This window comes from Podarcis liolepis (genome assembly GCF_965112155.1).
Source record: "Podarcis liolepis genome assembly, chromosome: 8".
NCBI classification, from domain to species: domain Eukaryota; kingdom Metazoa; phylum Chordata; class Lepidosauria; order Squamata; family Lacertidae; genus Podarcis; species Podarcis liolepis.
In genome coordinates this window covers 52,155,974-52,176,321 of record NC_139560.1, presented here as the reverse complement: position 1 = coordinate 52,176,321, position 20,348 = coordinate 52,155,974, and the positions used below count along the sequence as shown (strand labels likewise).

At 45.0% G+C, this 20,348-nt stretch overlaps 1 protein-coding gene and 1 long non-coding RNA gene across 2 annotated transcripts in view; one reads left to right on the top strand and one right to left on the bottom strand.

Annotated features, from left to right (window-relative positions):
- Positions 1–20,348, bottom strand: part of LOC310714024 — a 497,831-nt gene that overhangs the window by 260,440 nt on the left and 217,043 nt on the right. The gene's annotated exons all lie outside the window — the stretch shown is intronic.
- On the top strand, positions 10,594–17,045 carry DSEL (dermatan sulfate epimerase like). The gene is made up of 2 exons (XM_083518572.1): positions 10,594–11,421; positions 12,224–17,045. The coding sequence occupies exon 2, from the start codon at positions 13,139–13,141 to the stop codon at positions 16,796–16,798; it is 3,660 nt and encodes a 1,219-aa protein (XP_083374698.1). The 5' UTR covers positions 10,594–11,421; positions 12,224–13,138; the 3' UTR covers positions 16,799–17,045.

Genomic DNA, 20,348 nt, shown 5'->3' with positions numbered 1-20,348 from the left:
TTAGGATTGAAGCCCTAGCAAGTCAAGGTTCATGAAAGAAAGAGGTATACAGTCATACCTCGGGCTACAGATGCTTCAGGTTGCGTTTTTCGGGTTACGGACCACCGAAACCTGGAAGTACCAGAACGGGTTACTTCCGGGTTTCGGCGGTTGCACATGTGCAGAAGCGCCAAATCGCAACCCGTGGGTTGCGAATGCTGCAGGTTGCGAACACGCATCCAGCACGGATCACATCGCAACCCAAGTGTCCACTGTATTGGATTGAAATGTGAAAAAAAAGGGAGAGGGGAACAATACTATAGACAACGAGTCTTGCAAAAACCTACTCTTTAGCCAGCAGTGAAAAGATACAAATATCAAATCCTCACTTTGGTATTTCTGAAATGTAAAGGTAAAACAAAAGTCTCCCTGCACTGGCCACATTTGTCTTCCCATCTCGTCTCATGGGAATTCAAGTGCATGTTTGATGGGGTAAGGAATGAGGGTGCTCTTATGCTCCTCCATTATTCTGCCGCAAATGTGCTCCTATCTGATCTCAAAGGAAGACATGTCAAAATACAATTTAAAAATTGGAAAGTTGGAATATGGTTTCTCAACCAAAAGCAGTTGTTTAAATGCCAGACTTTGCATAACTCTGTAGAAGGATATTTAATACTGGATATTCTCCAGAATCCTTTTCCACACCACTTTGGCTCCAGGCATTAAGGGGAAAGACTAAAGTTTCATTTGCCTTTCACAGCAGTGTATAACATAAGTAATTATTATTACGTATTTGCAAACTGGGCGGGCATTTTTCAATATCCCATTTACAGACAGACCGCTCTTATGGTTTAGGGCACATACTGTAACTGGGTTCAGAGATCTGGCAGAAAAGCAGCCCTTGTGCCTGAGCTGGGAATTATGGCTTTAAAAGGAAGTCCAACTTGGGGCCAAATAAATAAGCACACCCAAACCTTGCAAGTCAGTTCCAGATTCTGCCCAATTCCTAGCTGCCTATGTTGAAATCCTTACCTTCTCTAATCTCCACCAGTCCATTTGAACCTGAGAATTTGCACACAAGCTGCATACACACCATACATTTAAGGCAGGGTTAGAATCCTGGGATCTGTAGTTCGCAGAGCTATGATTCCTAGCACCCTTAACAAGCTACACTTCCTGGGATCCTGTTTTTAAATGCAGGGGGTGTCTGCATCCAGGATGTCAAATAATAAGAAAGCCTTCCAGATCCTTTCGAATAAATGCTCTCTCATTTGCTAAGCAAAAATGGCATGCAGATTTTACAGGGTGCTGATGAGAACTGGGATGTTTCCGAGCTATTCCTCACCCCCCGCCCATGCTATGAAAAGAAGCTAGTAACAACCGGCGTACTCAAGCTAAGCATACCCAAATGGACTGTAATCTGAAGGTTCACATTTCTAATGCTTCCAAAGCCTCTAAGTCTGGATCTGCACACTGACAGAGCAGAGATGATTAGGGGGAAACGTGCCTTGTTGAGATTGGTCGATGTGTTTCTAGCCGATATAACCTCTATTTCAACACAGTGCCTCCTTATAATAAAATGATTTGAGGGAAGACGCGCAGATCATAATTGTTTTGCACCCAGTATTACAAGTTTAATTGCTACATCTAAGTGCTCTGTATGTCTTGCACCTGCTCTTGAGAACATTTCTCGCAGGCACAGACTATTATTACTTTCCCCCCAGTGAGGTTAAAATATTAAACCCGACCTTTCACTGCCCACCAATTAGGAACCACCCACGTCAATTTCTTAATATGCAGCTACTAGTCGCACTAACCTTTACGTTCTTGGCCTTGGCAGTTTATCCATAAGATGCAGGAAGTAGCGAAAAAGATTCTGATTTACTCAGATGCATGTGGATGACATGTATAGCTTGTAAAGGCAATTCTCAGTAATAAAGGCATTTCTGCCCCACCCCCACCCCCAAGCAGGTTGAACAAATTGTCTGTGATTGTATGCTATGTGAACATTTTGTGATCTGTTCAAATAGCTGTGTAAATAGCAATCCGATAAATTAATGAAAAATGTTTTATTTTGAAAGGGGATTTTTTTTAATATTGTGTGGCACACAAAGTTAACCTTCCTTTGAAATACAGTCATGTGACCTGGCTTTCCCACCCTCTCCTCCCACTCCTGGCTCCTTGTGTTCTCTAGGAAACCTCTGCTACAGAAAGCGGGACTCTCAAGAAAATCTTGGGATTGGGCACCAGGGTTTGGGGGGGTTGCCAACAAGAGGGGGGAATCAGTGGAATTTGGAGGAGGAGTCTTGCCCCTGCCCCTGGATGGGGAACAAAATGGGAGTGGGTTTTGTAAGCCAGGTCTATATTCCCTCACCACCCCCCAGGCTCTGATTATTATATGTGATGTTGGCTTTCTCCTCTTAAATTTTAAAGCTGAATTCCATTACTTGGCATTGCCTGTCCTAGATTTTGACACTATATTCTGCCTCCCTTTGGCCTTTTGACATGAGGAATAATACTGGATTTCTCCTAGAATGCTATGAGTTCCTGCAGGTGACCTACTTATTGAGCATTTATCCCGATTTGTTTGCAGAAAGCCTAAATGGAGGTTAAATGATATCTGGACTTCACAGAGCATTTGGTTTGATTAGTTGGTGAGGTGGTTATACATAAATGAATACTGTATTCTTCCTGATTTGCTTGTGGGGTGTATATACAACTTCCTGTTCATCATTGCTTCAGTCCAAAACTCGCAATGCGTTTCCCCATCAATTTCCTAACCACAAAACCTCAAACAGTTAATGAAATGGCAGAGCATTTCTGATGGGGATAATGGGATGTGAAAGAATGCTTTCCTTTCTAATCATTCCTCCCTATGTACCCTGTGCACATACCTGATGGATTTCTCCATTTATGAGAGTGGAGGAGAAAAATTTCTTTATTTGCATTTCAGTGGAAGGCTCTGCAGATGTAGAAGCTGTGCAGTGGGTCCACTACAGCCCTTAGTACTAAATAGAAAAGGAAAAAAAAGCTGTCATGAAATTGGGACTCCCTAGTAGGAAAGCAGTTTGTGCTGGTTTTTGAGCAATATCCAAGCTTTTAAAAGTGTGGTCTTTGGCTTATACCGACGTGTTGCACATATTTTTGGAAGCTTACTCCATGGATACCAGCTGTTTCTCAGATTAGCAACTGATATGAACACCCAGTCACTCCTTTTTTTGTTCCTCACTGACTCAGTTTCAAGAGAATCTCATGCAAGACTGGCACCAGTACAAAAAATGAAATGAGTCCTTGGCTGCAAACTCATATCTGCTATTTTTGTGGCTTTATTATAATTAAACCTACCAAGCTCCCGCTTTTTATAGTTGATATGTAAGGAAGGACCAGAGATCTGCCAAAAGTAAAATAGGCTGCACTGAACTTTTCATCATACAAGCATTTGTGTAGCAGAAAAGAAAAGCAACTCTAAGCATCATCTTCCATTTGAATGTAACTAGGGTCCACCTCAACAAGGAGACTATTTTAAATATTTATTTGGATAAAGCCAGCTGCAGACTTGCATGATGGAAATGTCTCTTCTGGGAGTTGTCAAATTTTATTCAGTCATTTGTGCTTCATGTTGATCATCTTAGAATTTTTTTCCTGTATGCCAACTGTACTAGGATCCCACTAAACACAAAATCTATAAGCTATTGAAGAGTGTGAGAGTCCTTTCAGGACCTAATATTTATTCATCAGTGGCATGAATTTTCAACAGAGTAGTGCAAAGTAATGTGCTATAAAAGCTTCTGGAACACTTTAAAAATTATCTATCTATCTATCTATCTATCTATCTATCTATCTATCTATCTATCATCTAGATATTTTAAATATATACCTAAAAATGAAAAGTGTGACTGCTCAATGTTGGCTCACATTCACTAGCCTAGGTGTGGCCAAACTTGGCCCGCCAGCTGTTTTGGGACTACAACTCCCATCATCCCTAGCTAACAGGACCGGTGGTCAGGGATGATGGGAACTGTAGTCCCAAAACCGCTGGAGGGCCGAGTTTGGCCATGCCTGCACTGGCCATATTGAGTCTGCCACCATGTTGCCATTATTTTTATTCCATTTTTATTCCATATTATATATTCCACAAGCTCAAAGTGACCAACATGGTTTTGTTGCTCCCCATTTTATGCTCACAGTAGCTCTGTAACCCCCTATGGGTTAGACTAAGAGACAGTGACTAGCCCAAGGTCAACCAGTGAAACGTCTGAATGGGGTTTGAGTCCTGGTCTCCCAGGTCCTAGTGTAACATGTTGACCACTACATCTCACTTGCTGTATTTATTATTTTCTACCCCATAAGTACCCACTTATATCGGCATATAGGGTGGTATAATAATAATAATAATAATAATAATAATAATAATAATAATGCATGAGAATTATTGTCACTGTGGGTTATGGAATTTCATATTAAGCAAGTGAAATCAAATGTCATTTTCCATAGAAGGTAGTGCAACAAACACAAGCTGTCCTCTGCCTATAGTGATAAAGTAAGCTGGTTTTTTAGTCAGTACCACATCATGAGAAATACTTAGAATGATCACAACATAGCACAATTTGCTGACACCTTCCCAAGGTTCCTCGATAAATCACTCCTAGAAATGTACAAAGCTAATGCAGCAGTCTGAGAGTAAATGTGGCGGCTACCCATCATCTATGTAAATAGCATGTTATGTTATAAAGAGGGGGAGCGTCCTCTCTGTGTTTAAAATCATTCTAATATGTAGGGGGGGGGGACATGCTATTACCCAAGTTGGAGATTTCACACTGATCCTCAGTTATTTTCCCAGGCTGCTGTAACTAATTTATTTCTTTGCGACCTGATTAAATAGAAGGGTCCACAACACATGTTGCTTTTAAAAGGCAGAAGTGCACTTTACTGAATTGCATCCTTCTCTTAAGAGACGTGGAAAAAAATGTACAGCTGGAAGGATAATACATCACCTAATGCTTGAAATTCCAGCACCACTTTTGCCAGAGGGCCCTTCACAGGTTGTTCTCTGCAAGGAAGTTTATACCGAATGTGGTTTTATTTCCATGCATTTGCCTTCTGCACCACTGTGAAATTTTCTAATCAGGTGGTTAGAAGCACAGTATGGAAAGATGCAGATGGGTAGTGATTAGAATATCAGGATTTTAGGGAGAATACAATGGCATGCAATGAGAGGGAATACAATGAGAGCCAGTGTGGTGTAGTGGTTAAGAGCGGTGGACTCGTAATTTGGGGAACCGGGTTCGCGTCTCTGCTCCTCCACATGCAGCTGCTGGGTGACCTTGGGCCAGTCACACTTCCTTGAAGTCTCTCAGCCCTACTCACCTCACAGAGTGTTTGTTGTGGGGGAGGAAGGGAAAGGAGAATGTTAACCACTTTGAGACTCCTTCAGGTAGTGATAAAGCGGGATATCAAATCCAAACTCTTCTTCTTCTTTTTCTTCATTTCATCCATGGATGCTTAGTTCAGCTTTCAGCAGTAACCATCAGAGCAAACACTGGGGACAAAGATGTTTTCCCCCACACCCCATACAATATTTCCTTGCACGATTTTTAAATAAACAAATAAAGGGGTGGGGTGGGGAGATGGAGGAAATTCAGAACAGAACCCCTGGATCACCTCATAATGGAATCTGCAGGACTGCGGGTTCTGAAGTGGACCGCTGATCTGTTCCAGGTCATAATCCATCCAGACTGGATAAGTTGAGTCTGCTTTGGAATCCAACTAAGGCAGATTCTTCTTCCATCTGTAAGTCCTCTTCTGTGGGTGGGTGGGGGGGAGTAATGTGAAGGTTTCAGAACAGCCAACATCCTTTTGAGTAAAAGTTGCTTCACTGTAGGACATTAGCAGCCTGTTTACTTTGAAACCAAACCAACTGAGTCATTTGTAGTAGTCTCCATTCACACTAACAACGCTCCTAAATAAATAAAAAAAGATAATTATGTTGCCTTCTTCAGTGTACTGTGAATTTTGCTAACTTGGTTTTTCATGCAGTAAACACATGCTTCTTAAGCCACCTCCATGTGAGACTTGCATTACTGCTTCAGAGGCTGAGGAAAGGGGCCGTGGGGATGCACCTGTAGCCCCACCTCATGACATCTTTTATATGGGAATTGGATATTATGCTGCTTGTGAAGCATAAGGACAAGTGCAAGGATAGTACGACTAATAAAAGCATTTTCTGAAATAATTTTTATTAAAGATTCTCTTGAATTATGAAAGAATGTGCAATGTTGCTTTTCAACAAATATTCTCAAAAGACCCAAGCCCAGCATAGGGGCTATATTTGCCCAGTCACCAATTCAGTTTGTGTCACACTCCTTTAGTGTGATACAAAGCAATGCCTGCGATGCTTATACCAAGAACAAGATCTGAACCCCCTGGAGCCCAGTGTCTTTAAATATTTGACCAAGTGACTAATTTCATCCCAGTGTAACTGCTGAAAATGAAACAAAGCAAAGAGAGGTCTCCGCAGAGCAACAAAACAGGTTCTGCAAATGGGATAGTGTGCAAAAGCAACAGAATAAGACAATTGCTTTGAAATGGTTCCAGAAAGCCTTTGCAGATACTCTCGGCATAAGAAGTGCCAGCCCAGCCTGCCCCCTAGTGACACCTAAGCAAGTCTCCCATTCATCTCGGTGCCAAGGAGGGGGTCCCTTGCCCGAGTCCTCCCTCCAAGCTACTAATCAATCACACACAGGGACCGAACGGGTTACCAGGTTGGATTGGCTTCTTCTCCAGCACCAGCTACAGAACATCAAACGGCGAGTCTAAAACACGGTGTGTTCTCTCCCGCTCCATAAGGTTAACTTGAATATTTATAGGGGCTGGGGAATGCTGGCAACCAGCTAGCCCCATCACAGGCTCCCACTTGGGGGCTAATTGTTACCATCTGCCTGAGGGGCTCCACCCAGTGATACTTGCTCACAGGATCACTACTTCATTACACTCAGGGCCAAAATGCACTGCGCCCTACAGAATATCACTAGGGCGGTGTCTCAAAAATAGGCATTTTCTGCTGCTGCCCCTGTAATGTGGAATGTAATTCAGAGGTGAAGCAACGGTCGACAGTGGCTTCAAATGCTTTTCCTTGAACCAGAAAACTGGACCCTGATTTATGCATAAGAATTCCCCAAATCTCTGCTTTATTTGCTTTTTAATGTTTTCGTACTGTTTTATTAGTTTTACGTTGTATTTTTGTTTTAATGAAGATTGATTTTACATTCTAGGTATTTTAAGGGTATTTTAAAGCTTTAAAATAATTAATTTTTGTGCTTCGTGAGATGCCTACAGCAACATCTTGAGACTCGCTTTCATTGCATATATATTTTTGGTGGGGGGGGGCAGGCATTGTTATCCAGACTGCCTTGCCACAAGGAGAGGGGATCATAATCCCAATCATAGCTGGAGGGAGACAGCGATAAATCTCCCCTCCCTGTGTGTTGCTATCCCCTCCCTGTGTGTTGCGGCTTAGATAACAACATCCCCCTCCCCTCATTTGAAGTCAAGGAAAATCCAGAGACATCACTGTATGATGCTCATTAAGTGTTAAATGTTTGGCCTTCAATTGCCACTACCATCAAAGTACAACCTCTCCATGCCCCACTCCCCACATATTTACTATGGGAGATTTTAGGGCTCTCCCAGAGAAAATCTGTTTATTGAACATTGATCCTGATTTGCTTTTCCAAAGCTTATGCGAAGGAAAGACAATGTCTGAGCTTTACCAAGCATTTGTTTGCATCCCTCCTCACTTCATCCCAATTTCCTTGCACATCTTCCCGTTAATCAGTTGATTATCCCACACTTATTAGTTCATTTCCCCACTGCCGAAGGCAGCGTGCTGCCCTCCTGCCCGCACTGGAAGCCCTGCCCCCAGAATGCACGCGCCATGCCCCCAGGACGCGCGCCAGCCCTGCCCCTGCCCGCTCTCCGCCCCCCCACCCGTACCAGAGCTTGAAGCTCCGCCACTGCATTTCCCCATCACTTTCTTAAATGCAAAAGATCCTTCAAAAAGAAAAAATAGGCTTCTTGTGCCTGAGCTCTTTAATCCACTTTTAATTGTGCAAACCTAAATTTCCAGTATTCAAATGAACCCTTCCTACGAAAAGGGAGCGCTGTAGCCAGCTAACTCCTACTCAGAGTACACCGACTGAAATTAGCAGGCCTAAATTAGTCATGTCCATTAATTTCAAAGGGTCTACTCTGAGTAGGTCTAACAATGGATACAATATTAACAGTCTGAATGTAACCTTTACGTTATAACTTCCTTTCCTTCTGGTACAAACAAGGAGCTATCTGTACTTTAAATTATATTGCTCTTTGCTGCCCTTCTGTTTCCTTTTAAGGTTTTGAACCTGACTGTTCCCCCGTTGTACAGTCTTTGTCCTTGATATTAAGAACTGAAAGCGGCATTATTATCTTCTTCCCATCTTTTTCTCTCCCCTCAGGTCTTTGAAACTCTTTCAAGCTATTTTCTGCTCTTGAAACTGTTAGGTTTGACTGCTAGGGCTACCTTTTCACAGTGACTCACAAACACCACTGTCACCCAATGAAGAGTGCTGGACGGAAAGTCAGCAACTCCACCAGCTGCCACCAGAGTTAGCTTCCAAACTCCAGTCAAGGCACTGGTGCTTACATTCAAAGCCTTGCAGAGCCTCCAGACCACATATGTGAGGAAAGCCTTCTTCAATCTGGTGCCATGCAGTTGTTTTGCAATACAACTCCCATTATCCCCAGTCAGCATGGCTAACCGTCAGGTTGCTGAGAGTTGTAGTTTAAAGATCTGGAGGGCACCAGGTTGGGGAAGGCTGTGTGACAGACGCAGGGTTGAATTCCCATCCTGCATTACATAGCTTATACCTCAGTCCTGGAGCCTTCACTATGGGACATTGGTTCAGCTGAGCTGCAAGGAGCAAGACTGCACTGTGAATCCCCAAAGGCTGAGGAATGATGTGTCTGATGTTGTAAGAGGTTCTTACTTTTCCCTCAAGGGCTCTAAAACAGGGATGGGAAACCCCAGACCCGGGGACCAAATATTCCTCCTGGCCTCTGGCCCTTGGGATTCTCCTCAAGCCACACCCCATTACTACTGGCCCTGCTTTGAACTCCCCTTGAGGATCTCTGGAAATACTTCTTGCTTGTATCAGTGGAGGAAAATGTGTGCAGAAACTAGCCTCCATCCAAAGGTAACATTCACATTTGTTTCTCTGCTCAGTTCCCACTTTTACCTCTGCGCCCCCTCCCCACACCACCGGCATGTGGACCTCAGAAGGTTGAAGGGAATGTGGCTGAAAATGTTCATCACACCTGAAACAAAACATATTAGCCAAGCTTTTGGCCTCTGATTTCAGTACTACAGGTTCATTTTTCTCCGATTACTAGCTGCATATAATTAACCCTCTGCCATGAGATTTGACAACTGCCGCTAGCTTAGAAGACTTTTAAATGGGATTAGACAAATGCATGGGTGAGGGGTTGATCGGTGACTATGAGCCATGATGGCTCAATGCATCTTCCAGGTTCTGTAAAAGGTAAAGAACCCCTGGACGGTTAAGTCCAGTCAAACATGACTATGGGGTTGCAGTGCTCATCTCGCTTTCAGACCGAGGGAGCTGGCATTTGTCCACAGACAGCTTTCTGGGTCATGTGGCCAGCATGACTAAACCTCTTCTGATGCAACGGAACACCATGACAGAAGCCAGAGCACACGGAAAACCATTTACCTTCCCACTGCAGCACTACCTATTTATCTACTTGCACTGGCGTGCTTTCGAATTCCTGGGTTGGCAGGAGCTGGGACAGGGCAACAGGAGCTCACCCTTCACACAGATTCAAACCACCGACCTTCTGATCAGCAAGCCCAAGAGGCTCAGTGGTTTAGACCACAGTGCCACCCGCTCTGTTCCATCTGCTGGGGGGCGGGGCGGGGCAGGGAGAATGTGAAGTAGGGTCAGCCCTACCATTAGATCGAGTGACACAGAGGCCACCAAATGAAAGAGCGGCAATCATTTCAGTAATTACGACGACATAAGAACATATTAAGTTGCCTCATAGAGTCAGGTCATTGGTCCATCTTGCTCAGTAGTATCAGGGTTCATCCACCCTGGTGAAGACTTCTGAAGAACTCAAAAGCTGGTCCCCCAAACCATTATTGCTGAAATGTGGCTTTTGCATTGCTCCCCTTCCGGCAACTTTTGCTTCTTAAATTTGCTCCGCATTCTTCGTTAGGATGATGCTGACGATGAAGATTTGGCGATAGGACACCTCTGAATTCCCTAATCACTGTATTTCCACTTAACCCTGGAGAGGCTGTTAAATCTCAGCTTGCATAAACATTCGGGAAGGGGTTTCAGATCAAAGCAAGAACCCCTCTTGACTCGCTCGCTCGCACCTTTTCTCACCCGCCTAACACCTCTGATCCCACCTCCCCCCACCCCCATTTCCAATCTCTTGCCCCCAGCCACCTTCCTTTCCTCACCTGAGCTTGCAGGAGCTGAGCTCAGGGCAGGCTAAGGGCAGCGGCTTCACCGTCTGGCGCGGAGCATGTGTGCGCGGCCTCTGCACATGCTCAGTGGGACGGGGGCGCCCAGCAGGCGTTACAAAGCCGAGCTGAAAATGAGCACATTCCTGCTCTGGCGAAGGCAGCGGCAAGACCCGCCCTCGCTCCGCCTGGCTTGAGAGATTTGCTGCCGCCGCCGCCGCCTCGGCTCTTGCTGCCTTCTCGGCTGCCTGAACTGCCGACCGCAGCGGCGGAGCTGAGCGAGGGAGCCAGACGCCGGTGCCGCCGCCAGCCAGCAGCCGGAGCGGGAAGGAACGCGGCTGAGTTCCCAGCCGGAGAAGCCTCCGGCGGAGTCTGCCCTGGGGGTCGAGCGGCATCCCGCGTCCGCGGATCGCCGCGGCGGGAGTCAAGTTCTTTGCAGGAGTTGCATCTGGAAGACGGCTCCAGGCGGCTGGTGGCGATTCCTCGAGAAAAGGGAAGAGAACAATTCCTTGCTCTGCATGCAGGACCACTTTTTTCTTGATTGACACTGGCTGCCTTTTTCCCCACTTGGAAAGGCGTTTCGGAGCTGGCTTGATGGAAGTTCGAACTCAGATGTAGTAGCAGCATCATTGCACTTTTCTTTCTCGGAGAGGGAGAGAGAGCAAAGGATGGGAACGGGAGAAATGACAGGCGGCACCCAGGTCTGGGGACAGAGCCTTTCGATGGGCAGCTGAAGTTCAGGCTTCGCTACTTAAAACGAAACCGGGCGAATGCAAATCCAACTAGAAGAGGAAGGGAGAAGAAGAGAAAGGAGCGATGTGGCAACCGGATAGTTCTACTCCTGTTTCCTCTTGATATACTGGCATCATTGCTGATGGGATACGACCCCCGACCCCCAAAGTAGCCTGCTTTTTAAGGTACGTCTTTCTTAAAAACGTTTGTTAAACAATGTAAAGGGAGAGCATGAGGTCTTTTCTCTTTGTTTGGTTCTGTACGGCCGACCTCCTGTTGGCGATGACTTTTAAATATTTGCAGCTGTTGGCAAAGAAAAACTTGTTCTAACTTCTTCAGCCCGGAGACATTTATTTGGGGGGTATACTAATTGGCTCATAGCGCCCTCTGGTGACTTGCAAGGGACTGTTGCAAAGGACTGTCTCGATTAGTAAGTCACAGGTGAAGATAGGGTGGGAGGCACAAATGCAAAATGTACACAGTTATGCACAACGATTGCATTGCGGGATTTTTTTTAATTGTAAAGCTTGCCTTTGAAAAAGAAAAAGCCGTTTGTGTTGCAGGTTGCAGTGTACAGAGACATGAATGGGTGTCTTAATTGTAGAACAGCTTGGTGTTAAAACAACAACCACAACTTTTGTTAATTCTGTTATGTTTGAAGATGACAGGCAAATAGCAGTCCAGATTGTGCTTTTGAAGAAAGACCATTTTGCTTAACTAGTAAAATAGTGCTTTACTAAATGAAACATTACATCAATTTATGAGATTTTCTGGATACTGAACAGTTATTCAGTTAGAAGTAAAATATATTAAAAAGTAGATTTTAAACAGTTAAAAAGTTAACATCATATTACTTCTGACATGAATATGTAGAAAAACTATTTACAGTGAGATGATCTTTAAAAAGCAAAACCAGTAGTTGGCTATCATATGAACACTTTTCTTGTACATTTTGAGGGACACATGTTTGTCTGTTTGTTTTAACAGAGGAGATCAACATGCAAAGCGAACAGATTCCAGAGCCAGCTATCTGTGCATCCCATTTCGTATTTTTAATTTGGCTTTGTGATGAGGCAATAGAACTAATTGAAACTCAGAGACAGGGTCTGGCTTCGCAGACTGATGAGGACCTGAAGATAATGAAAGGCGACGTGAAAGCAGCGAGTCTGTTAGACGATCATCAAACCCAACAGAGTTTTCACAACTGGAGGTTAGCAAGTGTGAGAAGGATGGCAGCTCTGCCAAAATTGGCCAATGGAGACATTTTGCTGAGTATCCCTTCCCCACCAAAATAAAGGACAAACTTCTGCGGATGTGTGTGAACTAGGAGAGAATGGGACAGAAGAGGGCAACTTGAACTCATTAGTTCATATCTTTGGCACTAAATTACATTTGTTTCCTCATTTGCTGTACATGTATTGTTATCAGTGCCATCCTATCACAACAGAAGAAATCAATGGATTTTTTTTAAAAAAAACAAAACTAAATAAGAACACTTCCACGAGTAACACCCTGGATGTGTTTTTCTTCATGGTTCAATAGACATCCTTTCTGTCATTAAATTTACTTGTTAGTCTGATGTACATGGAAGCTAGTGAAAGGTTTCATTGTTTTTAGCCCTCTGGGCGAAAAACACTTTTCAGCGTGGCCAAAGGGTTTCTAGTCTAAGCGCCTGCACGCCAGCGTTTTTCCAGTGCAATGTCAACTGATCGCATCAGCTCAGAACTGTGTGTACCTGGTAGCACAAGGTCCCCTCCGCTACTGCCGCCTGGGTTTGCGTAAAAAGCTTTCAAGTGTACTTTTCCCACGCTGGCGAGTCTGATTCATGTTTGAAATCTGAACAGTGGTTTTGTTTTTTCGAAAGAGGTGTATGCCCGAAGGGAGGAAACTGCCTAATGGATCATGGCTCTAATGTTTACAGGACATTCCTTATTTCTAGCCTTAGTGATGTTGGCAGCCTCCACTTTTGAAGAGTCTGTAAGCAATTACTCTGATTGGGTGACTTTTACAGAGGATGTGGATCCGTATGAGAAACAGAGGCTAGATGATTTCAGGACTAGTCAGAAGACGAAAAAGGCCGTGCTTCACCCAAGCTTATATTTTAGTGCTGAAGAGCTCCCAGCGCTGAGACAGAAATCTCACACCAGCCATCTCCACCTCTTCAGAGCCCTCAGAAATGCGGTGTCAGTGATGCTGTCCAGTCCATCATACTACCTCCCTCCCCCCAAGCATGCTGATTTTGCTGCCAAGTGGAATGAGATATATGGGAACAATCTCCCTCCTTTAGCCTTTTACTGCCTCCTGTGCCCGGAAGATAAAGCTGCCTTTGATTTTGTGCTAGAATATATGGACAGAATGGCTGGATACAAAGACTGGCTGGTGGAGAATGCCCCAGGTGACGAAGTTCCTCTGGGCCACTCCTTAACCGGCTTTGCCACCGCTTTTGATTTTTTATATGCCTCATTGGATGATGTTAGAAGGCAAAAATACTTTGCCAAGATATGGGCTGTGACTGAGGAAATGTACGAGTATTCCAAAGTCCGTTCCTGGGGCAAGCAGCTTCTTCATAACCACCAGGCCACTAACATGCTGGCATTGCTCATTGGGGCCCTGGTCACTGGAGGGGGCCTAGAGTCCCAAGCAAATGCCTGGAAACACGCCGTGGTGGACGTGATGGAGAAAACCATGTTTTTGCTCAACCACATTGTCGATGGCTCTTTGGACGAAGGCGTGGCTTACGGTAGCTACACCGCCAAATCGATTACTCAGTATATATTTCTGGCGCAGCGCCACTTTGGGATTAACAACCTCGAAAACCACTGGCTCAAAATGCACTTTTGGTTTTACTATGCTACCCTTCTGCCGGGCTTTCAGAGGACTGTCGGCATAGCCGATTCAAATTACAATTGGTTTTACGGCCCCGAAAGCCAGCTGGTTTTCCTGGATAAGTTTGTGCTGAAGAGTGGGGTAGGCAATTGGCTTGCACAACAAATTAGAAAGCACCGCCCAAAGGATGGTCCAATGGTGCCCTCCACTGCCCAGAGGTGGAGCACGCTTCACACCGAGTACATATGGTATGACCCGGGGTTAACTCCCCACCCTCCACCTGATTACGGCACTCCTAAAATGCATGTGTTCCCTAACTGGGGGGTAGTCACATACGGAGCAGGTTTGCCAAACGCTCAGACAAATACCTTTGTTTCTTTTAAATCTGGGAAGCTGGGTGGCCGTGCTGTCTATGACATAGTCCATTTTCAGCCCTATTCTTGGATTGATGGGTGGCGAAGCTTCAACCCAGGCCATGAACATCCAGATCAGAACTCTTTTACCTTTGCTCCTAATGGGCAGGTGTTTGTCTCCGAGGCCCTCTATGGACCCAAGCTGAGCCACCTGAATAACGTCCTGGTGTTCGCTCCATCTCCCACAAGCCAGTGCAATCAGCCTTGGGAGGGTCAGCTTGGGGAATGCACACAGTGGCTTAAGTGGACTGGGGATGAAGTTGGGGAAGCTGCTGGTGAGATCATTACATCCTCTCAGCATGAGGAGATGATGTTTGTGAGCGGTGAGGCAGCGCCTGCCTACTCATCAGCAATGAAGCTGAAAAGCGTTTACCGTTCTCTGCTCCTGCTGAATCCTCAAATGTTGCTAGTGGTGGACCATGTGGAGAAAGAGGAGGACTCTCCCATTGACTCCATCAGTGCCTTTTTTCATAACCTTGACATTGACTTTAAATACGTACAATATAAATTTATGAGCAAATATAATGGAGCCATGATGGACGTCTGGGATGCCCACTATAAAATGTTTTGGTTCGACCATCATGGGAATAGCCCTGTCGCTAGGATACAAGAAGCAGAGCAGGCGGCTGAATTCAAAAAGCGCTGGACTCAGTTTGTAAATGTCACTTTCTCTGCAAAGACCACTGTAGCAAGGATTGCCTACATTTTCTATGGGCCGTATGTCAATATTTCTAACTGTAGGTTTGTTGACGATGCCCGATCAGGGTATCAGATTTCTCTCAATGTCAACAACACAGAAACAGTTCTCTCTGTCGTTACAGACTATCTAAATCTGAGGACAAGGTTCAGCTATTTAGGCTTTGGTGGCTATGCCAAGGTAGCCACTCAGGGAAAGGTGACGAGGTTTGGCCTGGGCACCGAAACCGTAGCAAAAGAGGCACCCAGCAACAGGATCGCTTTCCCCTTTGGATTTAAAGTGAATGTCGTTGCAGGGTTGATCTTAGGGATTAGCTTGGCTTTGCTGGCCTTCCAGTGGCACTTTTACATTTCCTTCAGCAGACTCTTGCGTTGGATCCTCATCCTGGTCATCACGTTGTGGTTTGTCGAGCTGGTTGATGTGTGGAGCTCTTGCACTCAGCCCATCTGCGGAAAGTGGAGCAGCGATGCAATGAGTGCTGAGCGCAGCACAGGGAAGGACCAGGCACACCCTGTGAGTTTGCCTGATGTGGTCATTACCTCCCTGCCCAGCTCAGGTGCGGAAATCCTGAAGCAGCTGTTCTTCAACAGCAGTGACTTCCTATACATCAGGATCCCTTCAGGCTACCTTGACATCCCCGAAGCCGAGTTTGAGATCGACTCCTTCGTCGATGCCTGCGAGTGGAAGGCGTCTGATGTTCGGAGCGGCCGTTTCCGGCTGTTCCAGGGCTGGCTGCATTCCCTAGTCAAAGACACAAAACTCCACCTTCAGAATATCCATTTACATGAAACCAGCAGAAGTAAGTCCGCGCAGCATCCTGTTGCCAGACAGGACAAAAAGCGGCGGCCCAGAAAAAGAGAATCCATAGCAGAGCAAAGAAGCCGATTGAGAGGGAGTTCAGAGAAAGATGCTGATTACATTAGGGAGCTCAGGAGACACATAGCCTCTTATCCCAATGCACGCCCCGTGCTTAGCCTGAGCAGTGGGAGCTGGACATTAAAGCTGCCTTTCTTTCAAGAAATCATAGGCCCTTCCTTGAGAGCGCTCTATGTAGTACGAGACCCCCGGGCATGGATCTACTCAGTACTGCACAAAAGCCAGCCGAGCCTTTACTCCTTGAGAAAGGTTCCCCAGCGCTTAGCGATGCTGTTTAAAGCAGAGGGCAGGAAAGAAAAGTGTGGTTTAAATGCAGGCTATGCTTTTGAATACGAATCGCTGAGGGAGGAACTCTCCGATTCAAATTCAAACGCTGTCTCTGTGATGTCCCATTTGTGGCTGGCAAACACGGCGGCAGCCCTGAGACTCAATGGGGATTTGCTGCCGGAGAATTACCGGCTGCTCAAGTTCGAAGACCTAGTCAACTTCCCCCAGAAGGTGGCTGAATCCATCTATGCTTTTCTGGGCATCCCTCTGTCTCCCGCTAGCTTAAACCAAATCCTATTTGCCACATCCACCAACCTTTTCTACCTTCCTTACGAAGGAGAGGTCTCCCCGGCCAGCATCCAGGCTTGGCGACATGAGATGCCTCGCGAGGAAATTAAGCAGATCGAGGACATCTGTTTGACTCTAATGGACCGCTTAGGCTATCCAAAGTTTACCGATTTAGAAGCTGCGGGTCAGCGGTAGTTTGCACTAAGGATCCCCAGGCTCTTCAATTTGTAGATAAGAATCCAAAAAGCTGGTTTATTCTTGTAAAATGTCTGTACAGTCTGTTACACTTACAGAGAGAGAGATTATTTTAAAGGAAATGAGATATTTGGTCTGGTAAGCTTCCCCCACCCTCCCTTTTCCTTCCTAAACAACAACAACAATGAGAAAAAGCCCCCTCATAATTACTTTTGCTGCCTTTGAAAATAAAGCTGTGTGAATCTTTGCATTTGTTTCCAGATGGGGACTGACTATAGCTCAGAGGATGGGTAATAGGATCAGGGCCTTACATTCCTTGGCTCTTGGCATGAATCCCAGCCGGGCAGGGAGTTGCCAAGTGTCACTGCCATCTGCTGGTTATTTGGTGGCCAGTGTTGGGAGGAGGTTGGGCTCAGCCCTAGTTTTCAATGAACAACTGTTTGTATTGCAAAGCAGACTTGGCGTTTGGCAGCAGTGATCTCCCATGGGCTGGATTTACTGACATGTTATGTCTGCTTTTAACTACCCCAGCGGTGCTGAGAAGCCATAAAGTCAACCTAACCAGCCAGTTAAACTGTGTTTTATGATTGCCTGACATCACTGAAGTGACAGAAAGCAGATCACACACACACACACTGGCACAATCTTGGCATCCTATTGGCATCCTTAGCAAAGAGACCAAGACCCAAACTGACATGGAAGCATATTAATACTATTTCATGTGTTTCTTCCATTCCTCAGCAGTAAGGAATCTGAGTCTGTAAGGTAATTTCAGGATAGCGGTTCCTACTGTTACTGTGCTGTGAGTAAATAATTCATAGTCAGAAGTAATGATAAATATACATACAGAGCCCATTTCTGTGATTGTCTTTCTCACACAGGCATCTTCTGTTGTTTTATCTGGATTACATCTGCACAAAATCTTCTTCATCTCAGCATCTTGAAACCAAGTTGGGCGTGCAGAATCAGTTGCCTGAAAAATAAGGGACATATAGATGGGGAGAACCATGGGCAGATTAAGCAGTAACTGGGGCTGTGCCAACAATGCCCATCTTGGTTTTGCTTTTCTCAGGGATGGGGAATCAGATGTTGCTGGAATACAACTCCCACCATCCCTGACCATTTCCCATGTTAGCTGGGGCTGATGAGAGTTGAAGGGTTTCCTATTCCCAGTGGCGTAGTGTGGGTTGTCAGCACCCGGGGCAAGGCAAGTAATTTGCGCCCCCTAACCCATGGATTTACGCCCCCTAACCTGTGGATTTGCGCCCCCTAACCCTAACCCCCAGGTGCTGCGCCCGGTGCGGCCGGCCCCCCCTGCACCCCCCACGCTACGCCACTGCCTATTCCTTTGCTGTGCTAATATGTATTCGACCAATGCAGGTACACAAATAAATTAGAGTCACCTTTCTTCTCTCTCCACAAGTTCATTCCACACAATCTACATGCAAAAGTTTCAATGAACCTGCTTGGGAGTGTGGATGTGTGTAGCGTGCATCGGGTGTTCACAGGGGCATAGTATAACTTGTGGGCTTTGAATTAAGTTCCAGCTCTGTGTTGGGAACAATGGAGAAAATGTATGGTGTTGTGTTACAGTATTTGATGCCCTTCTCATTGAAATGTATTTATTTATCCATTCGTTGTTAATGATGTCATTAATAGGATGTACATCACAGCTTTATCTATATCCTACAAACTGGAGAATAGCTCCACAGACTTTTAACACAATGTCTTCAGTGTAAAATTGCAGCCTAAGGCCGATTCCTCCTTTTCCTAAAAAGTTTACTTTTTAATGCCAGATTTAAGGGCCGAGATGGCTGTGGTAGCATCTTCATGTGGCAGGAAGAGAGTAAATGCCACTTTCATCAGCTGGAACAGATTCAAGAGAATATTTTAACACCCATTTCTTAAATCACAGAGATAAATACTTGCTCAAGGAGTGGGAACATGTGCAACACTACCCTGATTTCTCAGGGCCCCTTACTCTTGACTTCTGGAGTAAGTTTGCTGATATAACGGGGCTTACCTTTCAGGGTGCCAACTGGAGGAAGCAGGGACTAGGTTGGTTTTAAAATCGTTTTTTAATTTCTAAACAGCCCCAAGCACATACTAGGCACTTTCTAAATAATAAATAAATAATCTAAATAATAAATCACAGTGGTGACTAACAGCCATGGGCATAGGCAGGGTTTTTGTTAGGGGGAACAGGCCTTTTAGACAATCCCAACATGTCTAATCAGAAGTAAGTGTTATTGAATTCAGTGGGGTTTATGGCCAGAGAAGTGGGATTAGGAGTGCAGGCTCACTTGCAAGTAAATTTGTTTAGGATTGTGGCTTTACTACAATTAATTTGTAAAGAATGCTGGGATGACCTTATGCTTTCTCATTTCATAGGTTTATTTTCCACCTGTGTGTCAAATTCCGGTTAATGATGAATGATATTTAATCCATTTCCAAAATCTGTTTGCATTTTCATGTATAGAAAACCAGTTCCATCATTCCTTGAATTGCACTGAAAATATATATACTTAAAGGCAGCCACTCTCTTTCACACTATTCTACCCCCTATCCAAGTAGCAGGCAGTTCTCCCTCTCCCCGCCTTTAAAATGGAATGTATTCTCCTGATCTCTTGCTTCACATTCTCTGCAGAAGCATGCCTATTGTAAATGTCTGTGGATGTGTGTACCAAGCTCTAGCTATCAGAGACGCCCGTTTCTTACTCCTTTTCTGTCTAGCATTTCCTTACAAATGAAGTTGCTATGAAATATGTTTCATCTTCTTTGTTTGAACCAGAATCGGAGTTTGGTGCCACAGTGTTGAAATGCCAGATGAGTAATTGCCTTTCATTTGGGTGACAAAAAATTAGCTGATGTCAAGAGATTTAATGAGTTTGTCTCCACACACTGTTAGGAAATTCTCCCGGTGATCCTGAATGCTTTGCTGTGATGTCCTCTCCCCCCACCCTTCCTGTCCTCCACTAACATGTTGCAACATTCTGTGATCTCTCATTCTGACCTAGATAAAAGTAGCTCATTCCCAGCCGTTCATTATTATGTCAAAATGTGCCTCTAGCTTGATAGAGCTGTTGATATGTTGCAGTTTCACTGAGTGTAACTTGGCTGTCACTTGTCCTGGATTAGAAGAGGGACTGGCAGCCCTCTTTCTCTTTCCCAGGCTGTCCTCTGGCTAGGTAGACTGTCACATGCTAAAGGAAATGGCAAAGTGTATTAATGTGCACTGATGTGTCAGTGAAACCTTGGATCATCACTTTCGTTCATGCCAGGCTGTTTCTCTCTCTCCCTCTCCTGCCATCCTAGTATCAAACATATGCAAAATGAGGTGGTTCTTTTTTCTTTCTTTTTTTTTAAGACATTGCCAAAGTGAATCTTCACTCTTCAAACTGCTCGGCTGACTTCCAGTGCCTTGTTCAAGGATCAGGGTTTAACACAAAGAATTTCCTTTCAGTGAAGATTTGAGAGAAACCAGCAAAATGGCTGGTCTCTGATAATACTTTCAACACCGCTGATGGTAGGAAATTGAGAGTTCAGTGAA

Excerpts from the sequence above, each read along its gene's own strand:
- DSEL (XM_083518572.1), top strand. The coding sequence starts at position 13,139 with ATGGCTCTAATGTTTACAGGACATTCCTTATTTCTAGCCTTAGTGATG.